At 39.6% G+C, this 23,163-nt stretch overlaps 1 protein-coding gene across 7 annotated transcripts in view; it reads left to right on the plus strand.

The window, feature by feature from the left end:
* kdm2bb (lysine (K)-specific demethylase 2Bb) overlaps positions 1–23,163 on the plus strand; it is a 219,544-nt gene that overhangs the window by 119,625 nt on the left and 76,756 nt on the right. For all 7 annotated transcript variants that reach the window (XM_069933299.1, XM_069933300.1, XM_069933301.1 and 4 more), the window contains one exon: positions 12,208–12,294. In XM_069933299.1, the coding sequence (XP_069789400.1) occupies positions 12,208–12,294 (87 nt within the window). The remainder of the gene's footprint in view (positions 1–12,207; positions 12,295–23,163) is intronic.

Genomic DNA, 23,163 nt, shown 5'->3' on the forward strand with positions numbered 1-23,163 from the left:
CCCTCTCCAAGAAGGTGTTACTTGATTCATACATGTCAATTTTCAACCTTGCTTAAAGGAATGGGTTTTATTATCAAGAATATGCTCTGGGTTCCTTAATTATTATCATATTTGTAATTTAAAATTTTTTTCAGGTACATTGTATAATTGAACTGTTCAATTATTTATACTTTAAACATCAATAAAAACATTTTAAAAGGAAAGGGATTTGCAGGCTTCTGAGAAAGGTTTTCCTCCAACAAATGGGTACAGTCTGAGAATTTGGTTAATTTTTATTTTGTTTTAAGAGGAATGTAAACCTGTGTATTTCTCGATCTGAGACAGCTGTGCCTACTGTTGACATGTGTCAAAGCTGAAATCAATGGGTTTTGTTTGGAATGTGAACAAAGGTTGAGCAGCCTGGGGCTTTTTTCTCTCGAGCGTAGAAGATTGAGGGGGGGATTTGATGGAGGTGTTCAAGATTTTAAAAGGGTCATATTCAAACCAGAGGCCATGGTTTGAGATTGCAGGGGGAAAATTATAAGGGGAACATGAGGGGAAATTTCTTCACGCAAAGGGTGGTTGGAATGTGGCATAAGCTTCCCGCGGAGGTGGTTGAAGCAAGGACGTTATTTAGATTTAAGGAAAGACTGGATAATTACATGGAGGGGAGAGGATTGGAGGGGTATGGACCAGGTGCTGGTCAGTGGGACTAGGAGGGTGGGGATTTGTTCTGGCATGGACTAGTAGGGCCAAACTGGCCTGTTCTTTTCTGCATATGGTTATATGGCTGGGAAAATGGATGAGATGTAAAAAATCAGCCACTATCTTTTTGAAAAATGGCTGAGGCTTGGGGGAGTCATGCAACTGGAACAGGATGGATTTGCACGCTGCCATTTATATTGCAAAGCATCCCAGGAATCAGAGTATAATGAAGTTAAGTTAAAAACTGATATTGAAGCACAGGGAGATGAAAAGAGTGTGGTCACCATGATAGTTTGTAAGATGCAACTGACAAAGGAAAAGATCCAGGTAAGAAGTGGAGGGATTTTGGCTAAACAAAGATGAAGTGTTACTTGAGTAGGTGGGAACGTGGAGTAGAGGTTAGTTATCTTATGTTGGTGGCCTTCTGCTGTAAAGTTGAGATATGCCTTGGGTTTGTGTAATATAAAAGGGAGGCATACGGATTAGTAAAGTAGGCTTTATTCTTATTTACCAAAGTTTTGAATTGTCCACTATGCTGCTTGTTCATTATGGCTCTCTAGTGACCTCTAAGGCTGTGAGACCGGCTGAGTTACTCCAGCATTTCTGTATTTTTATGTCTAATTGGAATACTAGGTCGTTTGAAATAATTAGAAAGTAAAGGAGGAAAAAAAACTGCTAGAGGAATTCAGCAACATCAGTGGAGACAAAAGGACAGTTGTTGTTTTGAGTCGAGACCCTACACCAGTTTTGATGCAAGGTTTTAAACCGACCTGTCAACTATTCCTCTCCTCCACAGTTGGTGCTTGACCTGTGAATTCCTCAAGCAGTTTGGTTTTTGACATAGTTCTGAATTATTTCAAATGACCTGGACAAAGTTATATTTCAGTAGAGGTCACTAGAGAGCCATTAGGAACAGAAAGCATTATTGTACGATAGACAATTCATCAAGCATTGTTTGGTAAATCATGCAAACTAAGAGTTAAGCCAACTGCTGAGATCACCAGCAGTTTGTTTTGCTTCAGATATTTTGTGTCTCTGAGAGACTAGGTTGTGTTTACCAGAGATGCTGATTGTTGTCATGTTAGTAAAATTGAAAGGATAAGGTGTGATGGCGTATTGGAGTCTCATAATCTCTTTAAAAATAATTTTCTTTTTGCCTTTTCCTTACAAATGCACATTAGCTTAATTGTCAATTTAATATTTGCCAAAATTTAGGGCAGCACAATTGGCGTAGTGGTTAGCGCAACACTTTTTATAGCGCCTGTGATGGGGCTAGGATTCAAATCCTGCACTGTTTATAAGGAGTTTATACGTTCTCCCCGTGTCTTCATGGGTTTTCTCTGGGGGGGGGGGGGGTTCCAGTTTCCTTCCACCATTCCAAATGTTCCTACAGTGTAGGTTAATTGGGTGGCATGAGCTCGTGGGCTGAAATGGCCTGTTACTGTGTCTAAATTTTAAAATTTAAATAAATTTAAAACCATATAGATATTTCAGTTACAATAATCGGGAAGTACAATAGAGCAATGGTGAATGATATTGAAATTGAGATGAGAAAGATGAGCAACCACAGTGCAATAGGAGAAAGGATTGTGGGGGAAATGTGTCAAACCTTGATGAGAAAGGTGAATGGGGAAGCAAGTGGATAGATACTTTGTGAGAGGGGTGGGGCTAGATGTTGCCTCTTGTAATTTTCTGCTCCCAACACAGCATACACACGTTACTCTTGATAGAAGCAGGAAATCATTTCACTAATTTGCTGTATACCTTGTGCATAGGTGCATGAGTGTGAATGAAAAGATTCAAAATACAAGTCAACATGAACCCTTTGTCTGACCATTTTCATTGCAATCTTATGCTGAGCAATTTCTGTGTGTTAACATTGCCATTGTGGAAATTTAAAGTAGATAGGGCTTGGAAATGTATTTAGCTTTTTTAAACATGTTCTTGTGAATGGTTTACAGTTCTGCTATTACAAATTAGGTGTCTACTCTTGCCCCAATATATTCAGCCTGTGGCAGTGCAGTTGCTTATTCTTTCAGATTCCCTGGAGCCACATCTCTTTGTTGCTTAATGGACTCTGGGAAAGAAGCATGTGATGGTCCCCAGAGAATATAATAACAAAGCTAACCTATTCTACTCCAATGCATTTGTAAATCTGCTAATGTTAGCCAGTAGACTGAAACTCTACACATTTTAACTTACAAATGAGTTCGTTGATGTGGAATTTGAAAGAATGTACAAAGTTTACAGTTGATCCATTGATTTTTTGGAAAAATAAAAAGTTCTCAAGGCTAAGGCTTAGCAACATGTGGTGCAAAAGCCATTCAGTTCAGAATGTTAACAACATAACAAGATAACAACATGTGTAATCGCTGTAAGGAGTTTGTACGTTTTCCCAGTGTCTGCGTTGGTTTCCTCCCACATTCCAAAAATGTAGGGGGTTAGTAGGTTAATTGGTCATATGGATGTATTTGGGTGGTTCACGGTCTGGGTCTGGAAAGGGCTTGCTACTGTGCTGGATTTATAAATTAAATTTTTAAAAATTAAAAAATGTTGAGGCACTTCAGAGCAACTTGAGGATGTTTTTTTCAATCAGCTGCTATATGTGGAATTTTATACATGATCATTGGTCTTTGGGGAAAAATAATCCAAACCTCTATCCTGAATCTATTTCCCAATTGAAATGTTATGTTTTTTCTGTATCCTTAACAATTTGGTAAATGTTTAAAATGTATAGAATAGAATAGTACAGCACAGCTTTTCGACCCATCATTACCTATTCTGACATGTTGCTAATCCACATTAATACTATCTTCCGAAGAGAAAGAGGGTTTTAGCTTATATTTTAAAAGTTCAAAGTTGATATTGCATTTTTGCAAGAGTCACATTTGACTGAAAAGGAACACCAAAAATTAAGATATTGGGTGGACAGGTTATAGCATCTTATTTTAATTCCAAAGCAAGGCTGTCACTATTTTAATTCATAAGAAGTTGTCTTTTAAATTGGACTCAGTTTTGAAGCTGTTGGTAGGCTTTTGATTGTTAATTGCAAAATTTTTTCAGAATCTTGGACTTTACTGAACGTTTATGCTCCTAATATAGATGGTGAACAATTTATGGTAGATTCTTTTCTTAATTTAAATCATGCATATGATAAAATTTTGGTTTGAGGTGATTTTAATTGCTGTTTAGATCCATTGTTAGATCATCTCCAAAATCGATTGTTAGAACAAAAATTGCTAAACAGTCAATAACAGTAATGAAAGATATGAATTTAGTAGAGATTTGGAAGAAATTATATCCTAAGGAGAAAGACTTTTCATTTTACTCTTCTCGACATGATTCTTATTCTTGAATAGACATTTTTAGTATCAGCACAATTACAAAGATGGATTTTTTGAATATAAGAGGATTTTGTCTGATCATTCTTTGTTGTTAATTACTTGTACTAGTTCTGAGATGGTGGAGAATGTGTACAGATGGAGATTTAATTTTATGTTGTTGAGAAATCCTAAATTTATTAAGTTTATGAGGGATCAAATACAGTTATTTTTGAAAATAAATGTAGATTCGGTCAGTAGTAAATTTATGGGATGCTTTGAAAGCTTATTTGCGGGGACAGATTATTAGTTGCGCAGCTAAACTTTAAAAAAAAAAATAACATTTGGCTGAGACTAATAAACTAGAGAAGGAGAGAGATTTTGGAAAAAGATTTGCAGTGGGATTCTACAGTTTAACAAGGTCCTTGTGGATGTTCCATGTTCAAATGACAGAAGTTGGTTATTCTCTTCTGATGTCCTTAAGGCTTGCACATACACCTAATCTACCTATTTTGCAGAAGCAATTACTGAGGTATGAGGAGTAAAATCTCAAAGTGCATCTGTTCATTTTTGATATTTTAAATGGAATAATTGTTCCATAGTCTGACCACTTAATTGAAGTATTGGACACAATCTCTTGAGGTATTAGTATTGATTTGTTCAAATGTGAATTGGATAGATTTAAAAAAAAATGATATTTGAGATGTGTTTCTGTTAAGTAAAGAAAAGTGACCACCCCTCATATTTTCCTTCTGTCACTTGTTGTAGACAAAATCAGTGAACCGGTGCGGACTCAAAAGGCCAACATGGCCTGTTTCCGCTCCGTAAATTGTTATATGGTTAAATGGAAGCTAAAAAAGTTTGTTTAACTAATCTGAAATTACAGTATCACTCATTGCAAACTTATAAATTTGAGAAGTTATTGTAGCGGACTAAACAGCGTTATTATGAGTTGGGTGAAAGAGCCCATAAAGTATTAGCGTGGCAATTAAAAACTGAACAGGCCTCTAGAACAATATATGTTATTAGACACGACTTGCTAATTACCTACAAGCCTCAGGAAATTAATTATGAATTTCATTTATTTTATGAGAAATTGTATACTTCCGAAATATTGGAAGACATTGTTAAAATTGATACTTTTTTGTCTGAATTGGCTTTACCGTCTTTGAAGAATACGGATAAGATATGAAAGATTTAGATGCCTCTTTCACTGTTACAGAGGTGAGGAAAGCATTGCGATCAATGCCTGGTGGGAAATCACCAGGAGAGGATGGTTTCACCTGAATTTTATAAAGAATTTCAGGATATATTAATTCCTATATTGATGGATGTATTGAAGCAGGCGATGGAGACTGGCTCTTTTCCAGGTTCTTTTTCTAGAGCACTTATCACAGTTATTCCTAAGAAGGATAGGGACTCATTAAAAGTGGGATCTTATAGACCTATTTCTTTATTAAATGTAGATTATAAAATTGTTGCCAAGTTTCTAGCTAATAGACTAGCTAAATATTTACCAGATTTGATTCATGTAGACCAGGTGGGCTTTATTAAAAATTGGTATTCAGCAGACAATATTGTGAAGATGAATGACTTTAATGAATATTTCTCAGGAGCAATTCGACCAACCTATGGTAATTGCTCTTGATGCAGAAAAGGCTTTTGATAGAGTGGAATGGAGTTCTTTGTTTAAAGTGTTGGAAAAGTTTAAATTCTTTTTATTAGCTGGATTAAAGCTTTATATAGAAACCCTAAGGCTAGAGTTGTAACAGATATCTTCTTCTTCTTGTATTATTTAGATTGACTAGACAGGGCTGTCCTTTGTCACCAGCTCTATTTGCATTGGTCATTGAACCTTTGGCTCAGTTAATTAGACAAGATAATAATATTAAGGGTATTAGTGTGAAACTGGATGAATATTAAAATAAATTTATTTGCAGATGATGTTTTGATATATTTATCACAACCTAAACAATATTTGAGGAGTCTGCATGTAAAACTGGGATACTAGAATAATTGGGATAAGAGTGAAATTATGCTCTTGGCTGACATGGATTATTTGTCTTGTTAATATATTGCGAAATTTTAGTGGTCTGATCGAATTAAGTATTTAGGAATTATAATAGTAATTATAACCATTTATATGAATTGAATTATTTACCTTGTCTAAAATTAAATATGATTTAAATAGGTGGAAAGATTTGATTTACTAGTAAGGTTAATAAGACGTGTTAATTGTATGAAAATGAATGTCTTTCCCGTATTCAATATTTTTTTTCAGTCTATTCCTTGTAGAATTCCCCAAAAATTTTTCAAAGATTTGAATGCTTTGGTGAGGAAATTTATGGAAAGGTAAAATGACAAGTGTGTAGTTGCAGAAATTGACCTGGAAATATGCTTTAGGAGGACTGCAACTTCCTCAATTTTAGAATTATTATGAATTGGCACAGTTGAAATTTATTAATAGGATGTTTGAAGTGGATAAACCTTTAGTATGGGATAAGATTGAATTATCTCAGATTGACGAGAAGAGGATGGATCATTTTATTTATAAATGGAATTCTCAGCTTTTACAGAGTTATAATTTACCGGTGTTGCAACGTTTAATGGAATTATAGGTATGGAAGGCAAAATTTCGGCTAAAACTCCTTTATTTCAAAATAAGCTTTTTTCTTTCACATTAAATAATCAACTTTTGAAAGTGAGGGAACAGAAAGGAATTAAATTGGTAGAGGATTGTTATGAGGCTGGGTATTTTATTTTGTTCCAAAGAATGAAAGAGAAATATGACATTTTTTTGAATACTTGGTTTACTTAATACCGTCAGAGCCTTATTGTTGGATAATTTTGGGTGTACTTTATGGTTGCCTAGTTGGTCTAAATTTGAAAGTTTACTTACTGAAGGGGGTAAGAGAGGATTCATATTTGAGATGTATGCTTTATTACAGAATGAAATGTTTATGCCGGATATTCATAAATCTAAATTAAAATGGGAAAAGATTTATCCATATATATTCCTCAAGATGATTAGATGACTATATGTGAGGATAGTATGACTAAAATTGTAAATGTAAGTTAATTGGTTCATTATAACTTTATTCACCAGTTATATTTAACTCCTGACAAGTTGAGGAAATATGTTTATTTCTTCTGATTTATGTTTTAGGTGCCATATACAAGTTGGCTACTCTACTTGGTTATGTGAAACAGTGAAATGTTTTTGGAATAGAATTAAGGAACTTTTAGAACTTTTATTTAAATTTAAAATTCTGCTTGATCCTATGGTATTTTTATTGGGTTATATTAAGAAATTGAGTTTGGAATTAAAATTAGATAATTCTCAAATTACCTTTTTGAGATTGGCATTAGCTGTGGCTAGAAAATGTTTGGCAATTACTTGGAAAAATGAGACTGATTTGAGTATTCAACAGTGGCATTCGGAAATGAGATCTTGTATTCCATTGGAAAAGATAACGTACAATTTATGTAACAACTATCTTCGTTGAAATTTGGAGCCCATTTACAAGATATTTGGGATTGAATTTGTAATAGTTTTTTCCCCACAGTTGTTGGGGTTGCATTAAATCATGGCAATAGTTGAAGGTTATTATGTAAGTTAATCTCCTATTCTCTTTTTTCTTTCTTTTGGGGTAGTTTAGATGGGGGTTGGGAGAGGTGGGTGGTGGGTTATATGAGATAAAGTATTATGCATTTACTTGTATTTTTATTGTATGACTTATTTTGATTCATAAATAAAATTTGCAAAAATAATTACCATCTTACTGCCCCTGGTCTACTATCTTTCTACTCCCTGCCTGTTCATCTAGCTGTTTAAATGAGTATTAAATGTTTCTGTAATCAGTTTCCACCATTTTCCCTGCCAGTGGGTTCCAAGCACCTATCACACTTTGTGTAAAAAATATATAAACAAATTTGCCTTGTAAATTTCCTTTCTTGTATTTGACATTTCCACCCTGGGAAAATGACTAACTAGATAACCGGGGTGGCACATTTGGTGTAGCGGTTAGCACAACTCTATTATAGTGCCAGCGGCCTGGCTTTGAATCCAACACTGCCTGTAAGGAGTTTGTATGTTCTCAGTGTGTTTGTGTGGGATTCCTCCCACCTTTCAAAACGTATGGGTGTTTTAGGTTAATTGAGGTATTTTGGCGGTACGGGCTTGTGGGCCAGAAGTGCTGCATGTCAAAATTTAATATAAACTTTTATTAGATTGCTCCTCAGCCTCTGACGCTCCAGAGAAAACAATGCAAGTTTGTCCATTTTCTCCTTTTAACTAACTCTCTGAGTCCAAAGTTCTATATACATGACATCACATACAACCCTGAGATGTTTTTCTCCTTTGGATCAGGCAAAATTTCTACTTATCATTAGTATAAAAAACTGTACTCAATAAAAAAAAAATACATGTACAAAAGAACAAAATGTAATCAAACTGTGTAATATGGAAGAAAAAAATAAATATTCAGTAATAAGAAAAGTGCAAAGTAAGAGTCCTGAAAGAATCTCTGATTGAGTTTGTTGTCTAGGAATCTGATGGTGGAGGGGTAGCAACTGTTTCTGAACCTGATGGAATGAGCCTGGTGGCACCTATGCCTCTTTACAGATGGCAGCGGCATGAATAGAAAAAGTCCTGGGTGGTATGAATCCTTAATGATTGCTGCTGCTCTCCAATGGCAGCTTTCCATGTAGATGGTGGGGAATGTTTTGCGTGTTGGGCTATGTCCGCTACATTTAGCAGGACATTCCTCTTGGAAGTATTGGTGCCTCCATACCAGGCCATGATGCAACTGGTCAGCACACTTTCCACTACACATCTGAGAAGTTTTCCCAAAGTATTTTATGTTACACTAAACCTCTGCAAACTCTTGGGGAAGTAGAGGTGCCCACATGCTTTCTTCACAATGACACTAGTGTTTTGTATCCAGGAAAGATTCTTCAAGGTAGTGACTGCCAGGAATTTAAATTTGCTCACCGTCTGATTCCCTCAATGAACATTGGATCGTATACCTCTGGTTTTTTCTTCCTAAAATCCACAATTAGCTCCTTGGTTTTGATAATGTTAAGTGTGAGGTTGTTGTTGGTGCATGATTTATTCATGTTTTCAATCTCCCTCCAGTATGCTGATTCATCGCCCTTTTATACAACCCATTACTGTTGTATCGTCAGCAAATTTGTTGATGGTGTTGACATATTGAGTCACACAGTCATAGCTAATAGAGTAGGGGGTTAAGAACGCAGTACTGTGGTGCTCCAGTACTGATAGAGATCGTGGAGGAGAGGTTCTTATCAATCCTCACTTATTGGGGTCTGGAGGTGAGAAAATCCAGGATCGAATTACATTGTGAGGTATTGATACCTTGAAGTTTGCTGATCAGTTTTGAGGGGATAACAGTATTGAATGTCGAACTGTAGTTGATAAAGAGCATCCTGATGTATAGTCCAGGCAACATCCTCATGAACCTCTTCTGCACCCTATAATGTGGTGACCAGACGGAACATAGTATTCCTAATGTAAGTTTTATATAGCTTACCAACTTTTTTTTTACTCACATCTCCAACCATCCTGTAATACTTGTGCTCCACTTTCAGGGAGCTGTGCACCTCAGGGTTTGTCAGCCTTAGTGTTGTTGGTGACACTTAAATGAAATTGTTGTTGCTTCAATTCCACCCTGATAACTTTACATGACATCAGGACTGGTATGTAATGCCAAGAACCTGTTGCAGTGATGGAAGTGTTTCTTTTTGGACAAGATGTAAACTGAGGGCTTGTCTTTGCTGAAGTAGATTGCACAAGCTATCACCACTATTTTGAGGGGCTGCAAAATAGTCTTCTAGGGCCGTAAGATATAGGAGCAGTAGACCATTTGGCCCATCGCGTCACTCCACCATTCCATCATGAGCTGATCCGTTCTCCCACTCAACCCCACTCCCCTACCTTCTCCCCATAACGTTTGATACTCTGACTGCATATAGCCATCAGTCCCTGCCTTAAATTTGACAAGGTGCTGCACATGAGTTTGCTTAACAAGATAAGAGCTCATGGTGCAACAGGATACATATTAGCATGGATAGAGTGTTGGCAGGAAGCAGAGTTGGAATAAAAGGATTATATTCTGATTGGTTGCCTGTTGCTAGTGGTGTTCCATGGGGTCAGTGTTGGGGCCGCTATGTTTTATGCTGTATGATTTGAATTTTGTAATGAATGGCTTTGTGGCCAGGTTTGCAGATGATATGAAGGTAGGTGGAGGAGCAGGTAGTGTAGAAGAAACACGAGGGGAGCTGAACAAAGTGGTGACTCTCTGTCTTCCTTACAGAAGAAGTTAAAGAATTTCATGTATGTTGCACTCTAAATGTAGCATTACGTGATAATAATGAAACCTTTAACCAGAGGCTCTAGAAGGACTTAGATTAGAAGTGTAAAGAATTTGTCAACCTTTAATTTAATGTTAAACTATATTTCTTCTATAAAAATGTCTTAGTATAGTAAATTATACAATTAAAATGTTGTATCTGTATTCTTAATAAGTTAGCTGTAGGTTGGTACAGGGTCACACATAGGTTACAGCACATTTATAGACAACCATTGTTTTCTGAGGAGTGCTCATTCTCAGAGTCGATGTCTAGGACAGTCAGAACTAATAGATTTCAAGTTGATCTTGATTATTCAAGAACTGCTGAAGGAAGCCATATGTTTTTAATCAAAGCCACTGAAGCCTCTTGAACAGAGATGAGGTCAGAGGTTGTTATGGAATGGTTTTGAAAAAGGAAATGAATTTTAGTAGCAATAAAACTGATAGTCTTGTGGTTTCCAAGAAATGGGGCTCACCTCAGTGATATAACGGTCACATAATTTGGAGAAATATTACTGAATTCAGACATTTTGAGTTCAGTTTTGGAAGAGTTCACCTTGGAGTTTACAGAAGTCAAAACCCTGTGGCACATGGGTTGAAACCTTGTGAAAGATAGGGTTGAGTTACAGTAATCAGAATTGGTGTTGTTGTTGTGTGTAACTCCTGGTGAAAGGGGAACACAGAATCAGTGGCTTTTGAAATAAGGAAGACCACTTTTCTGTCTCTTTGGAAGAGGACAGATTTCTACTGGGTCTATTATTGTGTTTGGCCACTTTGTTTAACCCTTGTCTGGGTTTGTGAATTCATCATGGAAGAAAATAGACATTTGTTTAACCCTTGTCTGGGTCTATGAATACATTGTGGAAGAAAATAGCCACATTTGCTGTCTCTTTGAAAAGAAGGCAGATTCTTCATTTGGGAAGACAGGAATTGTATTCACCATTTCACAGGAGAAACCTTGGTGGATCAGAAGATGGTCACCTCTATTTAAAGAATATCTTTCAAGACATCTCATCAAAAGAATTGTGAGTAAAGAGGCCTGAAGATGTATGTTTAAAAGCACTTTATAATTATTTCTGAACTGAGAATTTAAGACCTTCAAGCAAGACTAAAATGATGCTGAACTTATAAAGATTGACTTTTCAGAGTGGGACTTTATACACAAATCCATTTACATTTGCACATAGTGGGGTTACATTTTGAGTTAAGTAAGTTTAGAGATGAATAAGAAATGTAATGTTGTTAGTGGCTTAATTTTAAAAAACACATTGTTTTGAATTTACCATTGACGGGTGAGTTTTCCATTGCTGTTCCTGTGTCAGTGCTAATGAAGTCACTTGAGTCCCAAAAATAATTAAAAGGGTTATTAGTTCGTACCAGGAGAATGGGCAGAGAAGTGGTGACGAAATATAATGTTGGAAAATGTATGGTCATGCACTTTAGTATGAAAAAAATAGAAGCGAAGACTATTTTTTAAATGGGGAGAAAATTGAAAATACCCAGAAGCCCAGAGGTCTGGGAGTTCTATTGCAGGATAGCCTGAAGTTGCATGTTGAGAATTTGGTGAACCACAGAAAAGAAAACAAATGCAATGTTGGCATTCATATTGAGAGGACTAGAATACAAGAGCAGGGTTATGATGTTGAGGCTTTATAAGGCCTCACTTGGTGTATTGTGAGCAGTTTTGGGCTCCTCATTTAAGAAGGAGGTCCTGCGTGAATGATTCCAGGAAAGGAGGGGTTATACAAGGAGCATTTAACAGCTCTTGTAAATTAAATGTTATGGCGATTTGACTCCAAGATATTGTTCTCTTTTCTATGTTGTGGATGTAGACTGTTCTGGAGGGACATGCAGATGATGATCAGAAATTGGCTATAACTGGGGTCCCAATTGTAACCTGGCCAAAAAAGACCGTGAAGGTAAGAAGACATTTCTGAATCTTAAACTGAAAGAAGTGCTCAATTATTTTTTTCAGTAATCTTTGCCGCTTTTAAATTTTTATGCTGGTAGAAAGGCAAAATTTTAATTTGACAGGGACATTATACAATAGATGTAGGCTGTTCATAGAAATGTGCAAAGAAACAATTTAAAGTTCTCGCTTTTGAAAATGTCTTGCAGTATATTATAGGCCAGTTATGGTGTGTTCATTTAAGATTTTGTGCATGGATCTTTGAATAAATTTGAACAGTTATGATTTGGAGTATTTTTAAAGCTGTTTTTGCGTATTAAAATTTTACTTTTGATAGCACAATTTTCTCATGGGAATTCCTAAATCAAAGCTTTTGTTTATACATTTTTGAATTTTGTGTTTATTGATTTACACCAGCATTGCAATGTTAATACCTGTATACATTCAGATTTTTTTGGTATGCATATTAATCTACACTAATCCCATTTGCAGTTGGCGTGCATCATTCTATGTCTTGGCTGCTAAAGTGCTTGTCTGAATGTCTTTTAAACATTGTAATTGCCTCTGCTTCCACTACCTCCTCTGCCAATAGGTTCCAGCATCAGTCATTTCCCATGTGCTGAAAAAAATACCTTTTCTCTCAAATCACCTTTAAAAGTCCTTCCTTTATCCTTCCATCTATACTCTCTTGTTTTGATTCCCTTACTATAGGGGGAAAATGGTTCTGACTATCTACCCCATGTATACACCTTATAAATTTATATTCTTCTATTGGATAACTCCTCAGCTTCCTCTCTCAAGGGAAAACAAACCCAGCCAATCCAATCCATTTCCATAACTTAAGATCTTTGATTTGAGCAACATCCTGGTTAATCTGTTCTCTTTCCAGTACAAACACATCTTTCCTGTAATGTGGAGATCAAAGCTGTTCACAATACACTAAGGACAATTGAATTGTAAAATTGCATCATTACATGCTAACTTTTATATTCTGTGTCCTGACCTATGAAGGCAAGCATGTCATAGGTCTTCACCACTTACTGTGTTGCCACTTTCAGGGAACTATAAACTTGAACCTCAATGTCTCGCTGTTTTTTCTTACCATTTACCTTGTACATTTTGCTCCTATTTGACTTTCCAAAAGGCATCCCCTTAATTAGAGTCCGCTTATAATTTGCAATCTGTACTTTTAAACTTTGGTATTTGCTACTACTTTATCAGAAAACATTTTACCTTCTGTATTGTAGAATAGTGAGTGTGCTGTCTTCCTGAGTAGGCTCAAAACTTTGTGTTTCTGCTACTTTTGCAAGCTGTAACTTTTTATAGACTATTGTCATTTAAATGGTCATTTCTATATGAAAAAAAGATGTGTTTAACAATTCTAATGTTGAAAGAAAGTTCATAAAACAATGTATGTGGGAAAAGAGCCAGAAAATCTACAGACCTCTTTGAGAGCATTGCTGGAATGGATGTTTGGTTTCTTCTTTTGTTGAATTTCTTTATAAACTTAATTGATAAAAGAACTGTTACAATTTAAAACAGTTTAGCATGGAACTATCTCTTGTTATAATTATAAGAAAAGATTTATTTGGAAGTAGGAGAATTGACTTTAATTGGCAACTACACCTGCCACTGAAAATGAATCGTGATCATTTAGGGACTTCTTCACTGGCTGCTCTCTGAATTAAAATTTCTTCTCTCAGTACTAACTTGACAAATAATAAGTATTTAGTCTGTTTTGAAACTTGTAATTGTCAGAGAAGAAGCCATATAATCTCATCTGACTCACGTTATTTTCAAATTCTCTCTAACACAAATGATGAGAGCTTGCTTGAGTGTAGATCTGGGACTATTTAAATCCACTCCAGTTATGAAGTTGCAAACTGATTTTATGAAAAGGAACCAGAAGCAGTCATTATTTAAGGCACAATTTTCTAACACTTATTGGTGATATTTTATAAGATGGCGCAGTGTCTTTATTAACACCGAAAATTGCTGTTTTAGGATTGCTCATATATTTAGTTGCTTACTGATTGAGAAGCATTGGGTCATTTTTACATTCAGATTGCATTTTTTCTTTCTTTAATTAAGTAAACAGCATGGTTAATTTAACACCCGAGCAAATCAGAAAAGCATTGCACGGATTTCCTCCATTGAATCTGACATACAATAAGTATGTCTGTGATATGTGACAGATGTTGCAAACAGCTCTTGTATAGACAGGTGATTAGGCCAATTTAAATTAATCAGGATTGTATTTCACTTTCCATTTCTTTGGTATGTCATTAGAGTCTCTGCATAGCATTTGATAATTAAAGTTACTTTTTCTAATATCTGCTAAGAAAATATTGTTTCCTTTCAGAATTCTGCTCTTTAAAAAAAGGGGTTTCATTAAATATAAATCTCAATTAAAGCTGTTTTGAAACTTGACCTTTGTAATCTTATCCAAGTAGTATTTGGATGGTGATGTTAACTACTCGTTCAAGTACTTTTGAACATAGAAAACTACAGCCCAGTACAGGCCCTTTGGCCCACTTAATAACTTCATGTAATAATTGCTTAGAATTTCCCTAATGCATAACCCTACATTTTTCTCAATCTCATGTACCTATTGAATAGTTTTTAAAAAAAAAGATCCTATTGTACCTTTCCTGCATCAGCGTTGCCAGCACTATATTCTATGTACCCACCATCACTCTTGGGGTGGGTGGGGGGGGGGGGGGGGGGGAGGAACTTGCCTCTGACTTACCCTGTACATACTCCCAAGCACCTTAAAATTATACCCCCTTGTATTAGCCATTTCAACCCTGTAAAAAAAGCCTCTGGCCATGCCTCTCATCGTATACCCTTCTTATCAGGTCACCCCTCATCCTCCATCGCTCCAAAGAAAAAAATAAGTTTACTCAACCCATCCTTGTAAGACATGCCCTCTAATCCAGGAAACATCTTTGCAAGTCTCCTCTTCACCCTTTCTATAACATCTAGATCCTTCCTGAACCGAGGTGACCAGAACTGAACACAATATTCCAAGTGAGGTTCAACTGAAGTCTTGTATAGCTGCAACATTACCTCACGGATCTTTAACGCGATCCTGCAATTAATGAAGGCCAACATACCATTTGCCTTCTTAACTACACTATCAACCTGTGCAGCAGCTTTGAGTGTTCTCTGGACACATATCCTGAGATCTCTCAGTTTGTCCACACAGTGTCCTCCCATTATCATTGCATTCTGCTTTCAAATTTGATCTAACAAAATGAACAATTTCTCAGTGCAGCTCTGCATCCTATCAATGTCCCTGGCAACTCTCCAGACTATCCACAACACTGCAAACTTTGGTGTCATCTTCGAACTTGCTAACCTACCCTTCCACTACTTCATCTGTTGTTCATAAAAATCACTGAGGAGGGGGTCCCAGAACAGATCCCTGCGGAACACCATTGATCATTAACCTCCATGCAGGATACAGTGCATCTACAACCACCTGCCTTCTTTGGGAAAGCCAAATCTGTATCCACAAAGCAAGGCCTCCTTAAGTTCCATGCCTCACTTTCTGAATGAACCTTACATGGGGAAGTTCATCAAATGCCTTACTGAAATCCACATGCACTACAACCAATACTCTACCTTCACCTCTCATTAAAGGAAACAATAATTTTGATACCACTTACATCTGGCCATTGAGTATTACTCACATTTCTAGTTCAATAAAAATTCAAATTTGAGGGGGCAATTGAAATTTGTAGTCTCAAATCCATTGTGAGTTCAGTATCATTTTTAATGTAGTTATCAAAAAACAACTTGTTTTAGCCACGCACTACTTGAAAAGACACACACATGAGTGTAGTCAGGTATAGCTCTCGTTTATTGGGGCTGAAACCTTACTTTTATACTGTTTGTGTTCCCGCCGTTTGCCCCATTTGCCCTTGTCACTGCCCGCATAAAAAATAGTGGGTTCCCACATGCATTCTTACATGACAATGCCTTCTTCCCCGCGCGCTGTCCCTATCTGTTGGCTGTGGAACAGGGCCAGCGCCGTATTGGGGATGTTGGCCCTTATTCTGCCTTAGCTGCCGGTTTGCTTGCTGGAGCCATTGCCACTGTACAGTCTGCTGGCTCTTGGATGCGCTCACCGCCCAGAGCCCCAGCCCAATTACCACGACAGTATGCCACTACATCATTCTTCCCCCCCCCAGAACTGGTGGTATCGTCTTTGGTGCCCGAATGTAGTCTCTCTGTGGACTTTGGTGGCCTGTCTCTCTTGCGTAGTGCTGGTGTCTCGACTGGGCATGCTGGATTCAGGTGTGCTGGCTTTAACCTGTCTGTAGCGAAGACCTCTGTCTTGCCTCTGACCTCCAGGTTGAACATGGTGCCGTTGTTGTGAACAACCCAGAATGGATCCTCATATGGCCTCTATAGTGGTGGATGGTGTGGACCCCTGTGAATGAAAACATACTCACAGTCCTGAAGGTCCTTGGCAACATTGGTCCTCACTTGTCTGTGCCTGGTCAGTGGAGTCAGGGCCAGGTAGCTGACTTGTTCCCTTAGCCTACGGAGGAGTGCTGCCGTATCATCTTGTTGCTTGTCTGGAGAATTCCCCAGGACCATCAGTGGAGCTCCATAGACTAGTTCAGCAGAAGAGGTGTTGAGGTCCTCCTTGGGCACTGTGTGGATCCCCAGCAATGCCCATGGTAGCTCGTTTACCCAGTGGGTCCCTGTAGTCTGGCCCTGAGAGCAGATTAGAGGTGCCTGTAGAAGCACTCCACCAGCCCATTGAATTGCGGGTGATAGGCTGTCATGTGATGTAGCTGAGCGCCCCGCAGACTGGCGAGGTCGGACCATAAGCTGAAGGTGAATTAGGCCCCTCTGTACAATGTAATGTGCGAGGGTATGCTGAACTGTGCTACCTAGGAGGAGATGAGGGCCCTGGTGCACAAGGTCATGGAGGTGTCTGCTATCAGGATTGCTTCAGGCCACCTGGAGAAATGGTCAACCATTGTGTACAGGTAGCAGAGTCCCTGAGGTACTGGTAGGGGTCCCATGATGTCCATGTGGATGTGGTCAAACCTTCGCTCTGTGGGCTCGAAGTGCTGTGGTGGGGTCTTGGTATGCTGCTGTACCTTGGCTGTTTGGTGCTGTGTGCATGCCTTCACCCACCTGCTGACCTGTTTCTGGAGACCACACATATGCCACACATATTTGCTGCCCATCAGTCAGACCATGGTCCTAATGGATGGGTGAGCCAACCCGTGGATGGAATCGAAAATCTGTTGTGTCCAAGCTGCTGGGATGATAGGTCTGGCCACGTCGCACAGGAGGGTGGTGTTGCCTGTCCCGACCAGGATGTCCTGGAGTTGCAGTCCTGATATGGCTGTCCTGTACTGGGGTATCTCCACATCATCTTGCAGTGCCATTGCTAGCGCCATGAAGTCCACTCCCTTCGATAGCGTGTGGATCTTCAGCTTGGATAGTGCACCTGCCACCACGTTGTCGTTGCCGGAGATGTGCCGCACATCTGGTGTAGTCGGAGATTATGACAGTTGACACTGTTAGCAAGCTGACCAGGGGTCTGAGATTTTGGCCAAGACAAAGGTCAGGGGTTGTGGTTGGTAAAGGCTGTAAACATCCTGCCGTCGAGGAAGTACTGGCTAAGTACAGCGCCAGTAGCTCTCTGTCAAAAGCGTTGTACTTCAGTTCTGGATGCCGCAGATATTTGCTGAAGAAAGCCAGCGGTCGCCACCTCCCTTCGATCTGCTGTTCCAGAACACTGCCATTCGCCATTCCTGAGGTGTACACAGTCAGGTATAGTCTGCCCTGGGGTGTGCTAAAAGCCCAGCGCCTGCCAGGGTTTCCTTGGCCTTCACGAAAGCCTCCGCTGATTCTTTGTCCCATGTTACGTCTTTGGCCTTGCTTACCATCTGGGCGAACAAGGGTCACATGATTCTGGTAGCTGAGGGGATGAACCTGTGATAAAAGTTGATCATCCCCACAAACTCTTATAGTTCCCTGGTCATGCTGGGCTGAGGAAACTTCCGGATGGCATCCACCTTTCTGGGTAGTGGTGTGGCCCTTTCCTTGGTTATCCTCTGGCCCAGGAAGTTGATGGTCTCCAACCTGAACTGGCATTTGGCTGGATTGATCATCAGTCTAAACTCACTCAGCTGGGTTTAGAGGCTGCAGAGGTGCACTAAGTGTTTTTGCTGGTCTTTGCTCGCCTCGAGCATGTCATCTAGGTTGTTGAAGGTGCCATCCAGGTCTCTGCCCACTGTGTCCATCAGCTGCTGGAAGGTTTGTGCGGCATTCTTCAACATGAACAGCATGCGCAAGAACTTGAACAAGCTAACTGGGGTGATGATGGCGGTCTTGGGGATGTCATCAGGATGTAGTGGGATCTGATGATATCCCTGTACAAGGTCCACTTTCGGGAAGATCTTCGCCCCATGCAGGTTGGCTGAAAAGTCTTGGATGTGCGACTCGTGGTAACAATCTGGTGTTGTGGCCTCATTGAGACAGTGGTAGCCACCGCATGCTCTCCAACCCCAAATGGTCTTGGGCACAATGTGCAGGGGAGAAGCTCATGGACTCTCTGACCACCATTCTATGCTAATTGCTCTTCCAGCTTCTTGAACTCCTCCTTTGCTAATTGGACTTTTTCAGGGTGGGGGGGAGTCATCTAGTTCGTGTATGGAGCGATGGTCCTTGGGTGAGGATATGATAGCCCCATGGTGGAGCATCTCTGTGGTGAACTGGGGGGGTAAGCACTGCCGGGAACTCTCCCAGGATCTTGATGTACTCATCCGAAGATCGTTGTACTGTGTCCAGGTGGGGAGCTGGGAGCCTGGCATCCTTGAGGGGAAAAGTCGATGCGTGAACCAGTCTCCAACCCTCAGGTCCACCAGCAGGTGGTGGGTGTGCAGGAAGTCTGCCCCGAGGAGCGGCTGATCCACTGCAGCCAGCGTGAACACCCACAAGAAGAGGCTGCCTCCCAACTGCAGTTGGATCTTGCATGTGCCATAGGTCCTGATCATGCTGCTGTTGGCAGACCTCAGCGTTGGGCCCACTTCCCTGTTTTTGATTTCCTTCCTCTGAGGGCAGGATGCTGACCTCTGCTCCTGTGTCCACAAGGAACCACCATCTGGATTGATGGTCCCTCACATACAGGAGGCTGTCTTGTTGGCCAGCTCCATGGTCATTAGTGACGGCTGGCCCCGGCGTTTCCCTGGAATGAGCATGGCGGCTGGCATCGGTGGGCTCCGGAGCCCCATCGCTGGTGATAGAAGCTGGTGGGCCGGTCCGGGTCTGGCTGTGGGGTTTGGCGATGAGGCCTACGGATGCTGAGCACTCTCTTTTCTGCTTCCGTAGGATGTCCACTCATGCTGCGACTTTCTGGGGACAACTGAATTCAGCGTCCGGAGCAGTTGGACATCCTCAGGTAGTTGTTCTAGGAACGCCTGCTCAAACATTATGCAGGGTTCATGCTTCCCAATGAGGGCCAGCATATCGTTCATCTACCCATCCAAGTGGAGCAGACGTGCCCCTATCTCGCTCCGTGAGAGTCCGAAGATCTCAATGAGTAAGTCTTTGAAGGCGGGTATACGCGCCTTCCATCAGGGGACCCTGGATGAAATTAGCCACCAGCTCACGTGTCCTGGTGCAGGGTGCTCACCATGTAGTAGTATCAGTTAGACTCTGCTATGATCTTCCAGATCTGAAACTGCGCTTCTGCCTAGTCAAACCTCACGCGTGGCTGATTTGTCCAGAAAGTTGGCTGCGTGGACTGCTGCCGGCTCGCTCATTGTTGGGGTTTAGATACCATCTAAGCCATCGGGGTCACCAATTGTAGCCATGCGCTACTCGAAGTAAAGACATACACATGATTGTAGTCAGGTATAGCTCTTGTTTATTGGGGCTGAAACCCGACTTTTATACTGTTTGTGTTCCTGCTGTTTGCCCCCATTTACTAACATCACCGCCCACATAATAATAGTGGGTTTTTCTTACATGACAATGCCTTCTTCCCTGTGTGCTGTCCCTATCTGTTGGCTGTGCAGTGAGGCCAGCACCCATGTTGGGGATCTGGCCCTTACGCTGCCTTAGCTGCCGGTTCACTTGCTGGGGCCAGTGCCTCTGTTTGGTCTGCTGGATTTTGGATACGCTCGCTGCCTGGAGCGGCATGCCACTACATTGTATCAATTATACACACAGTTAAACGAGGAAATCACGATATTGTTGTGTGAAATGACCTGTTCCATCAGATTTGCTATAAATGGTATCTTTTCATGACTCTCCACATTGTTATTGCACATGCATAATAAATTCACACATAACATTGTGAAAGACTCCACACATCCTGCATGTAAACTGTTTTCCCTTCTGTCATAGGGCAGGAGGTACCATAGCACTCGGCCCATTATGTCCAGAGAGGGAAACAGCTTTTCTCCCCCAAGCCATCAGGCTCCTGAACTCTCAGTACAGATGTGGATAGTGTGCCGTGGAAATTCAGTGTATACATGTTAATACTTTAATATTTTAATGTGTTAACGGATTTCTTAACTTTTATCTATGTAAATATGCTCTGTGGTCCTGGAGAAACGCTATCTCATCCTACCATAAATAAGGTTGACTTGATTTGTTGCTTCAGTACTCAATATTGAATTTAACTGTTTTAGATAATCAGCCATTCCAGTCTTAAGAACATGAACATATGAATTTGAAGCAGTGATAAGTCATTGGACCTTATTTACTGTTTCATGATTCATTAAGATTGCATTGAACTTTTTTCTCAGTGTCACTTTTTTTTTGCAGAGGGCCCTCATTCTTTGGTTCACTTATGATCTTAATATTTACCAATATGCAATCTATCCCACATTTTCAGAATTAATTTATTTTTCTCTCTCCTGCTATTTCCATTCATCCTCTTGCATTTATACCTTCTTGAGACATACCTTTACCACACCCTTTCTGCTGTTGCAATGATGCGTGACATTGAGGGTAAGGATTAAAATGTATTTCATGTTTTCAAGCAAGTTCTGTTTGAGGCTTTTGAGATGTTGTTTACATATTCTTTGCTGTCTCCTAGCAACATCTTTGCTTCAAGGTTAGCTAGTTTTTCTTTGTTTGCTAAAGAGGTAAAGAAGCTTCATTTTAGTTCCTTTGTTCTATGAAATGTAAGGAATTAGAATGTTGTGACAATCTTTATTGCGCGTCTAACAAAGTTTTAGCACCGTCTAACAACATTTAATAGGAACTGTCAATAACGTTAACAATGTTTAATATTGTTTAATAAACTTTGGAAAACTCAATTTTAGTGTGGATTTGTTTGAACGAGTTATAGACAACAATAGCAACATTCTGATATCTTTTAAGCGACGAAAAAAGAAAATAGTTGCTACAATTTTAGTCAATAAAAAACAGAGTTTATGACTTTGTAAAGATGGAAATTAGATTTGGAATTCAGACTGGATTGATTGGGCTCGATTTTGAACTCAAGGCACGATCATCAACAACATCACCAAGGCCATTGAAGAAGTGGTAAGGCTTACTTAAGGATTCCTTTTGTGTTTATTGCAAGTTAGAACACAGTTTGGAGAAACTACCGCTTGTCCTTTGAGGACTGTTTTGGTTTTGGAGTTATTGTTGGGCATGTCAGTTGGATAGAGAAGGATAATATGGCATCCACTGGTGAATCTGCTGCCCCTGAGGAGCTGTGTGTCAAAAAGATGAAGTTCATGGAGCTTGGAGAAGAATTGCAACAGGAACACCTAAATACAAGAGGAGGCAAACCTGTTCACTTTGCGAAACTGAGCGAGGCAATAGAAAAGGAGAAGGTTATGGCTGCTGGGAATACAAACCCCACAGAAGTACTGCAAAAAACATAAATAGAAACTAAGAGCAGCCACTTGGTATTGCCAGAAGGTGTGCGACAAGATGGTGGTGTGGAGGATGGGAAATCCAGAGTGGAGACAAAGACAGATGTAAAGCAACATCTGAAATAGAGGATGATATACAACCAGGTGATAGTGCATCAAATACTGTAGCATGAGAAGCAAGAGGAGCTCTAGAACAAGCTCCAGTATTTCAAGTACTGCATCTACACATGTAAAAGTTTGGGCTGAAATGGCCACTCTTGAAGCAGAATAAGAATTAGTTAAGGATAAATATGCCTTAGAAGAATTAGAGGAAGAGCAGGAGGAGCAACTACGGAGAGAAGAGGAGCTGAAATGGGAGCAGGTAAGGAGGCAAAAGGAGCAACTGGAACTGAGGGGAAAAAAAGCTGTTAATCAGTTGAAGTCGAGGGTGCTAGAAATCTCAGAGGTATCTGGTGCTTGAAATAAATTACCTAAAGCATCTAACATTTTGGAATCACGTTTTGAAGGACAACAGGGGGGAAAAAATTAATATCGAAGAAGAGTTTACAGTAATGCTACGGTTGTTGTGGGGGATTTCAACATCCAGATACACTGGGAAGATTAGGTTGGTACTGGACCCCAAGAAAGGAGTTTGTGGAGTGCTTCCGAGATGGATTCTTAGAGCAGCTTGTATTAGATCCTACCAGGGAGAAGGCAATTCTGGATTTAGTGTTGTGTAATGAACTGGATTTGATAAGGGAAAGGAGCCATTAGGAGGTAGTGATAGGTTTTAATCTACAATTTGGGACAAGAACTAAACATTATCCATGGGAAAATGGAAAACTTGAGCAATCAATTTGCAGGCATCAAAACTATAATGAGAAACATGTCTGAGAGGATGACTGAAATTAAAGAAATCGTTGAAGATTTAATGTAAAGAATGACCCAAATAGAAATAGACTTGATAAATACACAAGATAAGCTGAAAGCTATGGAAAAAGATGTGAATAAATGGGAGGCAGACAGACGAG

This window comes from Narcine bancroftii, chromosome 4 (assembly GCF_036971445.1).
Source record: "Narcine bancroftii isolate sNarBan1 chromosome 4, sNarBan1.hap1, whole genome shotgun sequence".
Lineage (NCBI taxonomy): Eukaryota > Metazoa > Chordata > Chondrichthyes > Torpediniformes > Narcinidae > Narcine > Narcine bancroftii.